General features: G+C 36.0%; 1 protein-coding gene across 5 annotated transcripts in view; it reads right to left on the reverse strand.

The window, feature by feature from the left end:
• Positions 1–17614, reverse strand: part of AIG1 (androgen induced 1) — a 326437-nt gene that overhangs the window by 172899 nt on the left and 135924 nt on the right. Inside the window, exon 4 of one of the 5 annotated variants that reach the window (XM_069077429.1) lies at positions 14173–14283. The exons of the other annotated variants lie outside the window; for them this stretch is intronic. Coding sequence (XP_068933530.1) covers positions 14188–14283 — 96 coding nt within the window. The 3' untranslated portion in view covers positions 14173–14187. Of the gene's footprint in view, positions 1–14172; positions 14284–17614 lie in introns of those variants that run through there. 5 annotated transcript variants of the gene reach the window in all.

A 17614-nucleotide genomic window follows, 5' to 3' on the forward strand; every position in this document is an offset into this window, starting at 1 on the left:
CCGACCTACTACCGTGTTTCCCCGATAATAAGACACTGTCTTATTAATTTTTTTTTTTGGACAGAAAAACACCAGAGGGCTTATTTTCAGGGGAGGGCTTATTTTAATGAACATTGACAGCAATTTTAATAAACAGGTAAATGTGAACAAAAAATGTACCTTTATTCAATAATGAATTCAATAATGCTGCAGCTCTGATTGGATGCAGCTCGGAGCGTGGCGTGCGTTTCACCAGGGCGGGGGGGGGGGGACGGTGCATACAGAGGGTACCGTAATGTAGCGCAGGGGATCACCTTCACTACAGTAGCAATCTCAATAGGGCTTATTTTCGGGGGAGGGCTTATTTTAGAGGAATCTTACACAGTAAGGGGAGGGCTTATTTTTGGGATAGGTCTTATTATCGGGGAAACACGGTAGTTATTCTCCAAAGTTAATATCTTACCTCCTACCACTATGATTTTGGAAGGAAAGGCAGTGTGGAATAATGGGTAGAGAACTAGATATAGAGTTGGGAAGATATCTATAGTCCTTGAGAGTGTCCAGAAGGTCCTTTAGCATTTTGATAAGCATTTAACAAACACTTACTATTATGTCCAGGCTCTATATTCAGCATTGTGTGGAGCACAGAGAAGTACAAGACAGAGTCTATTGGTTCTGTCAAGGAGCTCATGATCTGGTAGTCTCCACCTGCCTCCTCATATTCAAATTATAATTGCTTTTCTAGAGCATCAGTAATAAAGAACATTTTAAAAACTCTTCATTTGGTCTTATTACCTTTCATGGTTTGCTCCTTCCACTCAGATCCAACCCCGATGCCTCACTGTGGCATGAATATAGAATAGGTGATTCTACATTCTTGTTGGCTATAGCCCTGGAGCCAAACTCCTGGCAGGTCCAATGAAACTGGAAAGGCTTACTGTGTCAACCCAGCAGCAGATCTTACATCTATTGTTTCAGACTAGCAAAGTTCAGAGAAGCTTTTCACCAGAAAGCTGGCTGCAGGATAATCTCATCTGTTTCTGTTCACAAGAATTCATAAAGGGATGGAGGTATTGGTTCTGTGTTAGTGGAAGACACATCCACACTGATTCAATCACTAAAAATAATGAAACAAGCATGGAGTTTTTTAATAAAAATTTTACTAGAATTGCAACAGCATTATCTGTTATTTTTCACAGAAAATGTACACTATTTCAACCAGACTACATAATTTTGTATATTTCCCAGAACTTAGCACAGTAGATGTTTAATACATTTTTGCTGATTTTGCTGAACTGAATTCAGCTTGTGATAGCCTCAGAACCTAAATTCTCTCTATCTGTTCCCTTGGGGGAAATGTGCTCCATGTTGCAAACAACTGGCTTACAAATGACCATTAGGGAGAAAAACAGGTTTGTAAGATGAGAATTTCCTACAATAACTTTTATCAAAGTATTATGATGATATGCTGAAATCATGCCTTCAAGTAAGAACTTTTCATCAAAAGCATGATATTTTTAACTTCATTTTTTCCTTAAGGTAGAAATGCATTTTCCATGTTTCTCAAAGACAGCTAATAAAAATAAAAAAACAACCAACCTCATATTTCCATAGTGTTCTTGGAGAAGAAGCCACAAAAATGTGTAAGATCATGATTCAGCTTACTGGCTTCTGCTTATAGGATTTATGGGAAACTGCTCAAGTCCAAGAAAACAAAATAAAACATTAAAAATCTAAAAATTAGACAACTAGAAATCCTTTCTGTGGAAAATAGATTTTAAAATGTGAACTATATTTTATTCCATTTTAACCCAAAGGAAACTCATATTCCAATTACTCTCAGTTTCCAATCATTCATAGACTGTTAAACACTATAGACATATTTGCAAAAACTTAGAAAATTATGAATCCTGGTATATGCTATATGGTTTATTTTATTTTATTTTTTTTAAAGCAATTGGGGTTAAGTAACTTGCCCAAGGTTATATTGCCAGTTATTTTGTGTAGATGCTAAGTATCTGAGGCTGGAACTGATCCTGGGTCCTTCTGACTCCAGGGCTGGCGCTCTTACTCACTGCGCCACTTAGCTGCCCCTGTTTTTTTTTTAATTTTTAAAGCAATGCATTAATATTATTATTATTCTTTTTGCCTTTTGGAGGGCAATTGGGGTTAAGTAACTTGCCCAAGGTTACACGGCTTTTCAAATTTCTTTTTTTTTTTAAGAAGTGATTTTTTTTCCTTTTTGGAGGGCAATTGTCCAAGGTCACACGGCTAATTTTTGGGTTAATTGGGGTTAAGTGACTTGTCTAAGGCCACACAGCTAATTTTTCTGTTAAGTGTCATTAATATTATTTCCATCACAAAATGATCCCTAGCATTGCTATGGCTGAGGCAGGGAAGTCACACAGTCAACAACTGTTAGATCCTAAATTAGAACTTCTACCTCCCACTACTGCTTATCCAAACTATCCTATTATATTAATATTTACCAAGAATGTCTTCAATACACTTTTCTTAAAAAAAAACCACTTCCCTCTATTCTCATTTATAGCCATCTAAACATTAGCTCCTAAGCCAACTGCTATCATTGTATGTGTCCATAACTTCAACAGCTATGTTAATGACCTTTCTAAAACCCTGGCATCAAAGATGATGAAACTGTGATGAACAGTGATGAACTGTTCACAGAAGATGAACTGTGAAAAAGAAACTATAATTCTAGTGATCTGCATCTCCCTCCAATTTCAGCTATCCACCAATATGGTCATATCCTGGACATCATTATTCTTTATAACTGCTCCACTTCCAAGGTGTCAAACTCAAAATCTCCTCTGTAAGGACAAACCCTTTAAATTTCACCCATTCCTATTCTATCATTCTTACTGGCCTACTGTTCATTCCCATAGTGAGCATTCAGATTCATTATCATAGTCTTCATCTGAGTTCCCTCACCTCCCTACACGATCCAAAGTCCATGATAAACCCTTTCAATGATTCCCCCACTAACACCTTAGAATCCTCCATTCCCTTGATCTCTTCATATTTCTGCCTTGCAAACAATCAACCTATGGTAAGCCCAGCTGTTATATTTCTCTGCTACAACTCTGAGAATGGTGATCTTTGTTAGAGACAGTCATCTTATTATGCTAAACAGGTCCATGACAAATTAACACTCTCATATCAGCTGCATCCTTACTCCTACTTGGCAATTCTTTTGTTAATTCCCAGTTTGTTCCCTATCATGCTGGTCAAAATGGCTATTTCAAAACACTCACAATTCCCCAGAACTTAATCCTAGCCTTAATAAGCCACACCTGGTTGGAGAGGAAAGCAGTATTTCAGGTAGACTGAATACTGCGGTAAAAGTAGAATCTTTGTAGACATTAGTGGTTGGCCCAAGTCAAAGACTGCCTTGTTCAGACTATCTCACTGCCCTTTATCTCTCTGGCTCCTTTCACCTATAATTCAATTGAGGATAGACCTATTCATGGTTAATGTTCACTGATACAAGAAACATACTCTCTATTCTTCATTACATTTGGTTGCAAAACCTTTAATTTAGAAAGATGGGACTTTAGGAGCTGACTTGAAATAGCGCTATCTTCTAAATAAGGACTAAAGACTCAGTATTTTAGAAGTTATGTCCAATTATATTTTAGATATTTTAAAAAGCATATTATAGATGAAGCACAAGCATTCCAAAACATAACACTGAGAGAAGATGAAAATGGTCTGAGATCAATGATTCAATCTACCAGCCATTTATAGCTGTCTACTTGTTATCTGCCTATCTGTGTGCTAGGGGTAGGAAGATAAAAAATTATACCATCCTTTCCCTTAAGGAGCTCACAGTCAAGAGTTAAATGATTTTCCCAAGCTATCGGAAAAAAAAAAATTGTTTATTTCCCCTTTAGCAAATTAATATCCTTTACTTAGTTTCTTTTTGGTCCAGATCAATGATTTCCTTTTCCTTTTTCTCATCTGTAAAATGGGGATAATAATAGCACCTACCTCCCAGGGTTGTTGTGAGGGTCAAATGAGGTAATAGTTGTAAAGTGCTGAGCACAGTGCCTGACACAGAGTAAGTATTATATAAATGTTAGTTATTATTATTATTGTTAATTTTGTTAATATAGGGAGGTCCCAATAAGAAAATTCCTTCTAAATATGAAGATCAGTAACAGTTTTACATGTTAAAGTCTTAGAGAGTTGCTTGAATACTGAGAGATTAAGTAAGTTGTTGTTATAGGAATGGGAATCTAAGATCTTCCCTGCCCCTAGGCCCTTTGATAGGTGTGACTTGGAGAACCTTCCCAGATTTGAAAATATACTCTGCCCCCAATAGGCTGAATGTGGTTACATGGAGCCCATGGAAGGAGGCTTGTTTTTCAGGAATGCCTACACCTTGTTGCTTTTTGATTGGGCAGTGGGTCTAGGGGGCTGTGACATTCTCTGAGCCAGGAGAAGGCTATCAATACCCTGATGTGAGGTTTTATTTTGGGGCTCACTTTGAGAAGAGTTGTGTGATTTGACCAGCCGAGACTCTGGGCAGCTGTTGAGCCCTTTGGCTTTGAAAACCCAGATGTTGGTACTTCCCTCTCTGGTAACTTTCTAGGTATGCATGTAATGGTCAGACAGTTGGAAGCCTGTCTGCTGATGTTTCTCTGTATTTGTTGTCTGCTTATAATTTATTTGTATTCTCTGAAGTTCAGGGTGCTGACATTCTTCCCCTGAACTAGGTAAATGACATGTGCTTGATTAAAGCAAGACTGTTAACCCATTTTGAGTTGCTTTCCTTTAGAAAAGAAGATCTAAGAACCTGTGTTGGCAGCCACCCTGGGTATGCTAGGGTGCTTGCTGCTACAGTTGTCCAGGTCATGTGTGTATATATATATATCATGGGTGGATCTAGAACCTATTTCTTCCTGGCTAAAGACACGCTCAGAACTGCATCACCTTAGTTTGATGCTCCCTATTTAACTGCAGTTGAAAATCATCAATATCTAATAAAAAATCCTCAAACTCATGTTCAAAGGAATTTGTAACATCAAATGCAAAGAGTATTGAATAGTTTACAATTTTATATATTACATATATATTTATATAAATATTAATTTATATTTGGTAACACTATAAAACTATGGTTCTGGAAACAAAAAAAAAATGACTTAATTTTAAAGAATAAAGTTTGTCCATTTTGGTCACCTCAGTTTGAGCTGATAAGAGTAACAATATAAATATACTGGAAATTCTTTCATAGAACAAAAAGAAATTGATATTGATAATAAAGCAGACTTTATTACATTATATATTCCCCTTGATTCAATAGTAAGGATTAATATTTAAAGGTATGTAGGTACTGTAGTGAGTGGGCAGAGCATTAGACTTGGGATCAAGAAGACCTGAGTTCAAGTCCTACCTTCTACATTTACTAGCTGTGTGACCTTGGTCAACTAAGTTAACTTTTATCAGCCTATTTCCTCATCTATAAAATAGAATTAATAATAGCACCTGCCTCGCAGGGTAATTATGAAGATCAGATAAGATAAAACATATAAAACAGTAAATGCTAGTTATTATTTTCTAAATAAATGATAGAATTTTTAAGGCTGTTCACTCAGTATTATGAAACTTAAATTCCTTTTTCTTAATTAAATATTACAATTTTATTTCATAGAAGTAGCTGTGAACTGGCTTAAGGGATATATCAAATTGTTTCAAGCTACCTTTTTAAGTCAATGAAAAGCAGCTCAAAATGTTATATATTTTATCTCATTACTGTCTATAATAACCCTAGAAGTCTGATTTAGTTTCCTTTATTCTGTATGACTTTTCCAAAATCATACAAATCCATTGAAGAGATTAGATTACTGAATCCCAATGAAGGTTTAAACTATGAATTTATTCTACCCAAATATAGAAAATCACTTAAGTAAAACAGAGAAAATAAAGTCTGATGTGGGCAGCTAGTGTGCACTACCATGGCTCATTCCTCCAGATGTTATAGAAATACCTATAATATGAGCTGATATCATCCACAAAAACCTTTATCTATTTTTATTTTTTTCTATTGCATTTTAATTGATTTTGTTAAATATTTTCCATTTCCATTTTTATTTTCTTTATTCTATCTAATTTAAAAAACGTATTTACTTTTAGTTTACAAAATTCAGTTCCACAAATTTTTGAGTTCCAAATTTTCTTCCCCTCCTTCTCATCCCCCCCCCCAAAGGTGGCATGCAATCCGATATAGGTTCTACATATATCTCACATTAAACATTAGTCAAGTTGTAAAGAAGAATTATAACCAATGGAATGAACAAGGAAGAAGAAACAAAACAATAAAGCGAGAGAGCAAGTAGTTTGCTTCAATCTGCATTCAGACTCCATAATTCTTTCTCTGGATGTGGATTTTCTATGTTTTACTTTTTCCATCATGAGTCTTTTAGAGTTTCTTATAACCTTGCATTGCTGAGAAGAGCCCAGTCTATCAAAATTAGTCATCACAGACACAATGTGTCTGTAATTGTTTATAATGTTCTCCTGGTTCTGCTCCCCTCATTCAGCATCAATTTTATATAAGTCTCTCCAGATTATTATGAAGCCCGTCTGCTCCTCATTTCTTATAGCACAATAGTATTCCATTACATTCATATACCACAACTTGTTTAGCCATTCCCCAACTGATGGGCATCCCCTTGATTTCCAGTTCTTTGCCACCACAAAAAAAGTTGCTACAAATATTTTTGTACATACAGATCCTCCTCCCACTCATGATCTCTTTGGGATATAGCCCTAGAAGAGGTATTGCTAGTTCAAAGGGTATGCACATTTTTATAGCTATTGAGCATAGTTCCAAACTGCTCTCCAGAATGGTTGGCCCAGTTCCCAATTCCACCAACAATGCATTAGTGTTCCAATTTTCCCACATCTTCTCCAGCATTTATCATTTTCCTGTTTTGTCATGTTAGCCAATCTTACCAGTAAGATGTGGTACCTAAGAGCTGTTTTGATCCTTTATCTATTTTTAGTATCAACTAAGTGCCCTAGATGAGTTTTCTAACCATTTCTATGTTGAGATGAAAAAAGTGTCCCTCCATATTTACAGAACTTACCGCCTGAAATGGCAGGAATGACAGACATTAGGTGGCAGAGTGGATAAAGTGCTGGACTTAAGAGTCAGTAAGACCTGTGCTCAAATCCTATCCCATACACTTACTAACCATGTGACCCTGGCCAAGTCACTTAGCTTCTCTTGCTTTTAGTTTATTCATCTACAAATGGGGATAATAATAACCATAATAAGCTTGAATAATATCTAATTATAATAAATAATTATTATAATAAGCTATTTCATAAGGTTGTTGTAAGAATCAAAGGAGATAATTAATATATATAAAGTTCTTTGCAAAACATATAAATGCTAATAATAATAATAATAATTATTATTATAATGTGAGGAGTTTACTGGTTAGAATTCCTTTTCCTTCTTAAATCTATTTTTCTACCTCCTACTACTCACAACCCCACTCTCAAAAGCCTATCTCATTTTTCTGTCTTTGATGCCATTCCTCCTAAATATGTTAGCTCAATGTCACTCCATTATTCTTCACTCCTATTCTCACCATTAGCAAAAGAAAGGAATAACCTAAGGAAACAGCAGAATGGGCAATGCAATTTACTATGCAAAATTTACATGCAATTATGCAACTTTAGCTCATGAAGGTGTTAAAAAGAATAATTTGTAAAAAAAATATATATATATATTCCATTTGATAGTGCTAGATATGACTAAAAATAACAATAATCAAATGTCAAGTCAAGTGGCTCAGTCCACTAATACTTCCCTGAATTGATTTTAAAACATTCCTTTTTGGATATCCATATTTCATTAACTTGGCAGAAGTTAAGTTTCAAGGTTATTTCCAAAGCCTTGTCATCTGCAGAGTAGCAGGCATGAAACAGCACGGCTATGGCAGTAGGTCAATATATTAGTCATTATGATGGGTGTGCTTTGTGTGGAGATACAGCCTGTTTTAAAATCAAATAGCCTTTAAAAGATATGCCAAGAAAATTTAAAGTAAATAAAGGTAACAGGGAAAAAAAGAAAAACATGCTAATCATCTCCCTAAAATGGCTGCTGAAAATTGCTTTGGATATTGCTGATGCATATATTAAATATCAATCCAATGCAGAAAGCCAGGTAACAAATCTAGTCAGTCAGTCTGTGCATATGTCTTCAATTGAACGTGGTGCTAGATGCCAAACTGAAACCACGCAGATCCTACTGTAGGTCTGTGCAAAACCCTAAAGTGCTGGAATCCAGTTGCCATAGTTTCAAATTAAACAAATAAATGAGACACCATGGAATGCAGCAAAATATCTGTGGTCTGATTAGGTCATATTTCCCATATGTGTGAATATTAGCAACAAAATTCTGGTTTACTAGACAGAACCCATTGCAATGGGTACAATTATACCTTTTGGGGGTGAGGGGAAAGCAATCTTTTTTAGTTAAAGATGAAGAAATTTTAATTTCTTAAATTTCAATTTTTTTCTCAAAGGCAGATGTCCTGAATTTGCTATCTCCCCCCAAAATTCAAAAGTCTTAGACTTGTATTATAATTATAGAAAATATATAAATTAAATGTTTGTATTTCTCTTTCAATTTCCCTTTGACCTTTATGCAAAATTTGACATAAGTTAGCCATTTAAAATTAAGTGTGAGGGGGTCAATGTAATATGCTGGGGGGAAAAATGAGTTTTGGAGTCAGGGAATCTGGGTTTGACTCTGGCTCCATTACTTACTATATGACTTTAGACAAGTCACTTAACCTCTCTAAGACTCAGTTTTGTTACCTATAAAATGAGGGGTATGGACTAGCTCATCTCTAGTTTGCTAAATTCTATGATAGCTATATGATTTGGTAATGGGATAGTTAAAGAGAAATGTAAAAGCAGACGATTAAAGTAAGACTCCTCTTCTGTTAAAATCCATTTACACAGACTGTTTGCACAAAATCACAGAACTGGAAAGACCCACAAGAGGTCATCTGAATTAGTACCCTGTCCTTAGGAGGCTCAGAGCCCACATCTTCTAGGGGTGTTAGAAACAAAAGTGGCATCTTTTGAGCAAAGGGAATGATGATGATGATGATAACTTCATATCTGAAGAAGTTATTACATTCTTTCTCTTGCTGCCCTCACAAGACTCTGATGATTCTGGTAGTATAGATATTATCTTCTTTACAGAGAGGGAAACAGGGACCCATAAAATAACATACTGAAAGGCCCATAGCTAGGAGGTTGTAGATCTAGGATTCAGCCCCACATCTCCTGAGGCAGGTAGAGTGTTCTTACCACACTATGTAGCTGGTGAGGATTAAAACATAGAGAACTCTGCATGTAACTATATGTATGTATGTATAGGGGTGGGGAAGGAGTGATGTATGATGTGAAAAGTCCTGTTTGATGCTTTAGTAATCTTTATTGGCCTCCTAACTGCTTCCTTGCCTCTAGTCTGTCTCTTCTCTGATCCATACCTTATACTACTACCAACACTTTGCAAACATGAAGGTTTGTTAGTGTCACTGAAAAACTTCTGGCTCCTCCTTACTGAATAAAATACCTACTCTTTAGATGGGCATTTGAGGTTTTCTGCAATGTGGCTCCAACTTATGTGATCTTAGAATGAGAAACACAAAATGAAAAATTGATAGTATGTTGAAACTCAAGATAAGTAAATACAAGAAGGATAGGGGAAATGCACTTAGCTGCTTTCAGTGAATTCATCACCAGTTTTAGATGAAATATATCTAAGGTACTTAAAGAACTGGCAGAGGACAGACAGAAGACAACAGCTGAGCCATTCTGAAGACAAGTATCAATGGATTAGTGAAGCTAAAATGCTGCCCCCAATTTTAAAAAAAGGAAGAAGAAATATTCTGCAAACCATGATCCAGTGAGTTCTACAAATTTTTACTGATGAAATAGAATATTTTTACTAAAAGGATGGTTTATATGTATTTGCAAAGGGAAACAGGGATTACTGAGACCTAATATGTCTCCATCAAGAAGAACAAGTCATACCCAACTAACCACATTTCCTTTCTTGGAAGGATTATGAAGGAAAGTATCACAGGGGTTTTGTGGACTCCAAGCTCAATGTGACTCAACTATATGAGATGACAATCATAAGAGATAATGCTATTCTCATATGGCATTGGTAATCCTAGCAGTAAAAGAAGCAAGGTATCTAGAAAACCAATACTATAGTAGAAAGAGCACTGGGTTTGAAGTCATAAGAATTTACAACAGGCACTTCTCTGGGCCTCAGCTTTCTCTTCCATATAAAAAAAGAGGTGTCTCTTTTATCTCCATTGATCTCATGAACCCATATACTCCTGCTATTCCCTTCACTTGTCAGGCCATACCTGAAATACTGTGGCAAGTTCTGGGAGCCATCTTTTTTTGAAGGACATTGACAAGTTAGGGTGTAACCAAAGGAAAGATGACTCAGATAACGATGAGAATGTAGGTGGTGCCATGTGATGATCAACTGAAAAAACTGGAGAAAACAAGTCTGAAGAGAAAGAGACATTATATGATAGAGGGTATAGAAGTATTTTGCTTGGACTGGCCCCAGAAGACAGAGCTAGGAGCAGCAAGTGGAAGGCACAGAGAAGGAGATTTATATATTTATCTTGTTATTATATAAAGCATAAATTTATTAGAAGCATCTAGTACCTCAATCCAAGATGCTCATGGCAAGACCTGAGCAGGACAGAGGAGCAGCTCCCAAGTCTGGGATTTTCTACATTAAATGTACCTTTTTTTTAGCTGCACTTACCTCAAAGAAGCAGATTTAGGCTCCATGTAAGGAAATATACCTAACAACTGCTGTCCCTAAGTAGGTTGCTCAAGAAGTTAAATGATGCTTGCTCACTACCAGGTTTTAAGCAAAGGTTGAATGATTCCCTGTCCTTTGGGTTGTAGAAAGGATTGTTATACAGCTTGGACTATATGGTCTCTGCCATCTTGTTCAGACCTGAGAGTCTTTGATTCTACATTTCTAGTTTTATTTCATATTATTTCTCTTCATATCCTCTATATTTCATTCTAATGAGATTATTTGCTATTCTGAGTTCCTTTTGTCCTTTCCTTCTTTGCACATGCCATCCCCCACTACTGAATGGGCTCTTTTCATGCCCCTCAGTGCTAAAATTCTTACTTTTCTAAAAGCCTAGCTCAAGTATCATATCCTCCTTCAAGCCTTCCATAACCCTACAGCTGTAAGCAATCTTTTTTCTGGATATCTTTCCTGCTACTTTGTTCTGACCACTTCTTTACACTTATCACATTTTGATTTGTATTATCTTTACCTCTGTATTTTTTTGTTCCCCTTGATTAATCTGTAAATTTCTTGAGGGCAGAAATTAAATACTACTTCATTTTTACATTACTAGAATATAATACAATGCACTATACATCAAATTCATTCATTTGTTTGTTTTTATAGTATTTTTTTTAAAGACTGGGTCTTCTCATCTCACCTAGCAAGGAAACATAGCAGCTACTCATAGGCCCAATTCTACCAGTAACTGGCATAGTAGCTTTTATCTGTTGTTTCTGACCAAGGCTAGTTCACCCCTCCTTGGGCAGTCTAGGGGCCCCACTGTTCCCAGGGACTTGCCATTTGATGCCACTCAGACTGCATAGCCCACTGCAGCTCAGAACTCTTAGGCTCAAGAGATCTGCCATATTTTATCTCCCAGGAAGCTAGAATTACAGATGTACACTGCTGTACTAAATATCATAGGTACTTAATGAATGTTTATTAAATTGAACTGAATCACTATTTTCAGCCTCATACAGAGACAGTAATAGCAGTAGCAACAATCTAAATACAAAGGACAATTCAATATGGTGCCAAACCAAGTGAATTAATTTATTTGATGAAGGAAACTGGATTAGGTAGAAAGTTCTACACAAACATAACAGGGAGAAGGTCAATTAAAAATAACAGTTAAATTAGAATAACCAATTGTGCCTAAGTACAATTTATCTTAATTAAATCGCTAAGTGTAATCTTTTGGTCTTTGCAGATAGGAAGCATGTTAAGGTAAAAATTGATTCTGTAGCTATTTCTAAGTGAAAGAAATGTCATGATTCTAAGTTATTTTCACATTTCTCTAAAAAAGAAGGAGTACTTTATATTATTTTTAGAATAAAAGAACTACATGGTGCTATATGATCTGCAAAATGGAAATTCTGGTACTTGTTTACAATCTGCTTCTTGGACGATGGACCAAAAGATATTTTTAAAGGATCATCTCTTGGTCCCCCAGATCATAATCATCAAAGATGATTCATATTGAGAAATAAAGGTCGGATTTCAGCTCCAAGTATTAACAATTAGGTCATTCTAAAAGTGAATGGGTTGTCTGTGTAGGGAGTGTATTCTCCATCACTAAAGGTCTTCAAGAAGTATCTGAGTAACCACTTGTTAGAGATTTTGTAGAAGAGATTCTTGGTTAGGGACAAATTGGTTAGATTCAATGACCCATTAATATTTGATGACTTCTTCAAATTTCAAAATTGTAGATTATTATGACTCTGACATTCATCACTGAGTCAACATAAATACAAATCCTCATGAAAAGTTTTTGTGTTTGTAGTTTTCCTCTCTAGCATCTTATATAGTACTCAAAATAGTCTCACAGATTTTTTAAAGGGTGGGAAGGGCCTTAAATATCATTTAATCTAATTTTCTCATTTTACAGAAGAGTAAACTGAGGGCTGGGAAAGCTAAACGATTTGCTCAAAATAACTTTCCACATGAGAGGTATTTGATAAAAGTTTTATATTTCAAAATAATACTTAAGGATAGTTATTGTTACTATTATACATTGCAGAGTATAAGTTAGGGGTTATTCCCTTTTACTGATGAAATAAACTTCCAATTTTAAAGATATTTAATTTTTATATATCACAAAATTTTTCCAATATCTGTCCTTCTATCTTTATAATAAATAATATTTTAAAGAAAAAGAGAAAATATCAGAAAACCAATCAATTGATACATTAAAAAATGTCTGAATATGTATGTGGTTTCACTCCCATATGCATCTCACTCCTGCAGAAGGGGTGTGGGTGGAAGTGTCTTCTCATATCTCTTCTTTCAAGCCATGCCTGTTTTGTACTTTTGTAATATTTGCTTTTGATTGTTCTTTCCATTTACACTGTAGTCATGGGTATTGTTTTTGACTCTGTTTACTTCACTTTGCATCAGTTCTTGTAAATCTTTCTATGCTTTTTGATACCTATCACATTTATCATTTCTTACAGTATACTAAGATTCCATTATATTCATGTACTACAATCGTTTAGCCATTACCCAAATGATAGGCAACTATTTTGTTTCTAATTCTTTCCTATCATAAAAAACGCTGTTATAAATATTCTTATGTATATGGAGACTTTCTTCTTATCAATGAACTTCTTGGGGTATAAGCTTAGGGGAATCTCTAGGTTAGAGGATATAGAAATTTTAGTCACCTTACTTGCATAATGCCAAAACGGTTGTACTGATTCAGAGTTTCACCAACAATAGAGACTGTCTTCCCTTGATTCCTGCCAACACTGACCATTCTCATCTTTTGTTTTCTTTGTCAGTCTACAAAGGGTGGCGTGAAACCTCAGAGGGTCATTTTGATTTACATTCCTCTTATTATAAGTGATATGGAATACCTGATGAATAAATTTCCTAAATGTAGAGTAACTAGCTTAATTCTCAGTAAGTAACAAAGTAGGGGTGAATTTTTCAAGAAAAAGCTATAAACTCCTTTTCAGAAAGTGTCTTTCAAAAAAACAACAACAACATTTGAGTAGGATGATTTAGTTGTATTTTTGCTTCCCCTGAGGGGAACCAAGATATGATCCTTTGGAATATCTTTTAGGTCATTGTCCAAGAAACAAATTATTAACAAATGCCAATATTTCCTTTTTACAAACTATATAAATGAGTCACAATAGAAAGGAAGGGGGAAAGCATGGGAGATTGGAAAAAAATATCACTATTAAGGTAAAAATGAAATAATCTAAGGTAAAAGGAATTTTATCAATATTCTAAAGAAATATTCTGGGTTGGAATATTACTGTAATTGGAACATGTGGCCACAATTTCAGAGAAATATTTCTGTCACACCACTACAAAGCAAGGAAGAATTCACTCACATCCAGAGAAAATCTTGCAAAATATTTCAACCACCTTCTTAATTTACCTTCTTCCATCAAAGATGATGCCTTGCAAGACAAAAGAAGTCAATCAGTTAGCCAGTCAATAAGCATTGAGATACTGTCTACTCCAAATTTTTAATAAGTCACTGTTACCATCAGAGAAAAAGGAAGAACATAAAGCTTCAAGGGTACAGAATTTCAGGCAGGAAAAAAGGAAAGATGGTACTAATGCTTAGACTATTCACAGGCCTTTTCAATATGTAGCAGCCTGAAGAAACGTGAGATCTCAAAATCACTACCACCATTAGCATTTTTTTGCAAGAAAGTTGGTTTTTGCACATATCATAGCATCCCAATGTTTTCCACTGTGGCAAAAGGCTAGCCTAAATCCATTTGTGTCCATAATGTTTCAATATTTCAAGGATCTATGATTTTGTGATGTGGGTACACCCCTTCCCCAAAGCAAATAGCAATTCCTCTATGACTTGACCTGCTCTTTGGGACTTTGCTGTAGCCAACAAATCTATCGCTCTGTGGCCATCCTGGGGATGAGCCTCTCTGAACCTAGTGAGAGAATAGTCTTTAGACAAAAGACATCGTTGGTCCTTCACTGGCCCATGCCTGAAGCCTTGCCAAGTTGGTAGTTCTTGCCAAAGCTTGTGTTCTTCTTGCCAGTCTCAAAAGCCTAAGGTCACCTCCACCCCACAACGAGGCACTAGAGGAGATGTTTAGCGGTTGTTTGTATCCATTAATAAATGATAATTGTGGATGCCTAGAATCCCACCATGGCTTTACAATGTTACATACCATGCATGCTTTATGCTGCATGTCTGATATGGGAAAAGACTTTTATAACACATTCATGCACCTCCTCAAAGCATCTGACACCACTGTAAGCTTTGGGAGCTATAAATAATTTGAGTTGTACCATACGATTAAAAAATATCTCAAGATTACTAAAAAATGGTATATGACTACTGGTCACATCGGAATAGACAATGTCATTTTTGACTTATGCCCTGTTACCAGTGGAATAAAGGAGTGTTGGGCTGTGGAGCTATAACTATGTCCAAAAGGGCCTGGCCCTGCTTGTTGGCTGAGAAACCACTATGGTTCAATGAGGAAAGGGGCAGAGGCAAGCATCAGAACCAAGAACAGAAGTTGAACAAAAGCTAGAAATAGCAAGTGGGGCTTCAAACTAGTTAAGTAGGAAAGATCATTTGATTCTTATCCAGCCAGAGAGCAAGGGAAACCAAAATGTGTTTGGAATGCTTGAATAGATGGACAAAAATGGTGGGAAGATACAAAGATTAAAGAATGTACCTGAAGTTAACATGTCACAGCATGGGTGGGAAAACACAAGTCCATCAAAGGATGAGTTTTGCTCAGCACATGTCATTTTATATCAGAGTAGACAGCATCCTATCAATTCAGCTGGCCTGCTTTCTGCCTCTTAAAAGCATAGGCCTGAGGAAGACCAGAAAAATATACAGAGTGTCTAAAATAAGGCAAATGAAGAGAACACTGAAAGGGAGACAAACTCTATGTAACTGTAATCATGATGCTTGGGTCAGGGAACAGATTCCTCTTCTGGCAGAGAGGTGGAGCCTGCAGGGGCAAAAAAGTGAACATTTTCTTGGATTAAGTCACTGTATTTATTTTTGGTCAGAGGGCAGAACATTGGGGGTGCAGCAGCAGGAGACACTAAAAGCATGTAGGTATATATAGAAATTACTGTCATAGACTGGTAGAAAAGTAGAAACAGAAGGTAAATAGAAGATAAATGATAGACAAATGTTCATGCTATTTCAATACATAATTGACATAAAGAGACCAAGATAGAGATAACAGATTGATAGATAAATAGATCAAAAGAAGATGGATAGATCAGCATAATGAATAGACATGTCAGAAGCCAGGATTCAAATGTGCTCCATACTTCTTATAGTATTATTCAACCCATTTTATGCAGCCATTATAGAGGACAATGTTAGCTTACATTTTTATAGACTTTGGGGTTTACAAAGCACTTCATATTCATTATTTCACTTGATGCACTTACAATTACCCAGTTACTGCAAGTATTATAGGCCTATTTTACAGATAAAGAAAAGGATGATCAGAGAAGTTATGTGATTTAGTTATCTGATTTCCTCACAGTTATAATTGGATCAAGGACTTCTGACTCCAAGGGTAGTTTTTTTCTACTGTAGCAGACTGTCTCCTGATGCAACAGGAGTTAGATTCAACTTGCAATTATCCAAGAAATGTCAGAATATTCTTTTAATCAATTGTGATACAATTTAATAGGTCGTCAAAAGCACTAGATACAATCATCCAGAAAGGGTTGCATGTGGATGACTAACACAATCAAAACTGATTAGAGAATTCTTTTTGGAGTTGACAGGACTCTGTGTCCTGACAATACGCCTGAGGATATTCCACCACTACACCCTTTAAGCCCAAGTGACTAGGAAAGGATGAGTGGAGCATGGCCATTAGCTTAGCCTTTAAGGTGCTCTGTGGCAGTGGAATCATGAGTTTGGTGCTGGGGGTGGGGGGAGCCCTGAAAGATCATGTGGTCCAACCTCCTCATTTTATGGATGAGGAAACTGAGGTCCATAAAGGTGAAATTCATTTCCAAAAGGCACTTAAGTAGTAAGTAAAAGAGGCAGGATTCAAATCCAGGTCCTATGATTTCAGACTCTTTACTTACACTTGGAGTAGTCTCCCACATTTCTGCCTTCTGAAATCCTATTCATCCTTTACCTGCTCTACCCCTGAGCTCTCACTTATTCTCCTCAGTCAATACAATAATATTTCTATGATCCAACCCTATATAATACTCTTAACCTTTCTTAAGTCTTTTTATATTTAATTCTGTACGATAGTACTGCATATTTTTGTTATTTCTTCTTTTCAAGATTGTATGCTCTGGGAGGGCAAGAAACATGTCTAAGTGATTTTTCTATCTCCCTAAGTACACTATACAAAGAAGGTGCTTGATAAAAAAAAATTCTAGTTATTGAAATGAAAGAATGGAAGGAATGAAACACTGTCAGTCATGGTCTGAGGCCCATCATAACTCTTATAAGCAGTTTTAAGCAGACTACAAATTTTCTAGTTGGTATCTATACCTTCAAAATAATCTTCGGTTATACACCATTTAATCCAACTGAGTGAATATTATTGAACACTTATATGTGCAAGGCTCTGTGTCAGGTACTGTGAGAGACCCAAAGAAGAATATAAGATGCCTCTTGTCCTCCTCTACTATGAACAACTGAATAAAAAGTCATTTGTTAAGGACTTACTATTTGTCATACACTGAGCCAAGCACGGGGGATACAAATATAAGCAAGTGAGACTATCCATGCACTCAAGAGTTTACATTCTA

Source organism: Petaurus breviceps, unplaced genomic scaffold, assembly GCF_028583685.1.
Source record: "Petaurus breviceps papuanus isolate PSGF00001 unplaced genomic scaffold, PetGlider_PUasm1.0 90977, whole genome shotgun sequence".
NCBI classification, from domain to species: domain Eukaryota; kingdom Metazoa; phylum Chordata; class Mammalia; order Diprotodontia; family Petauridae; genus Petaurus; species Petaurus breviceps.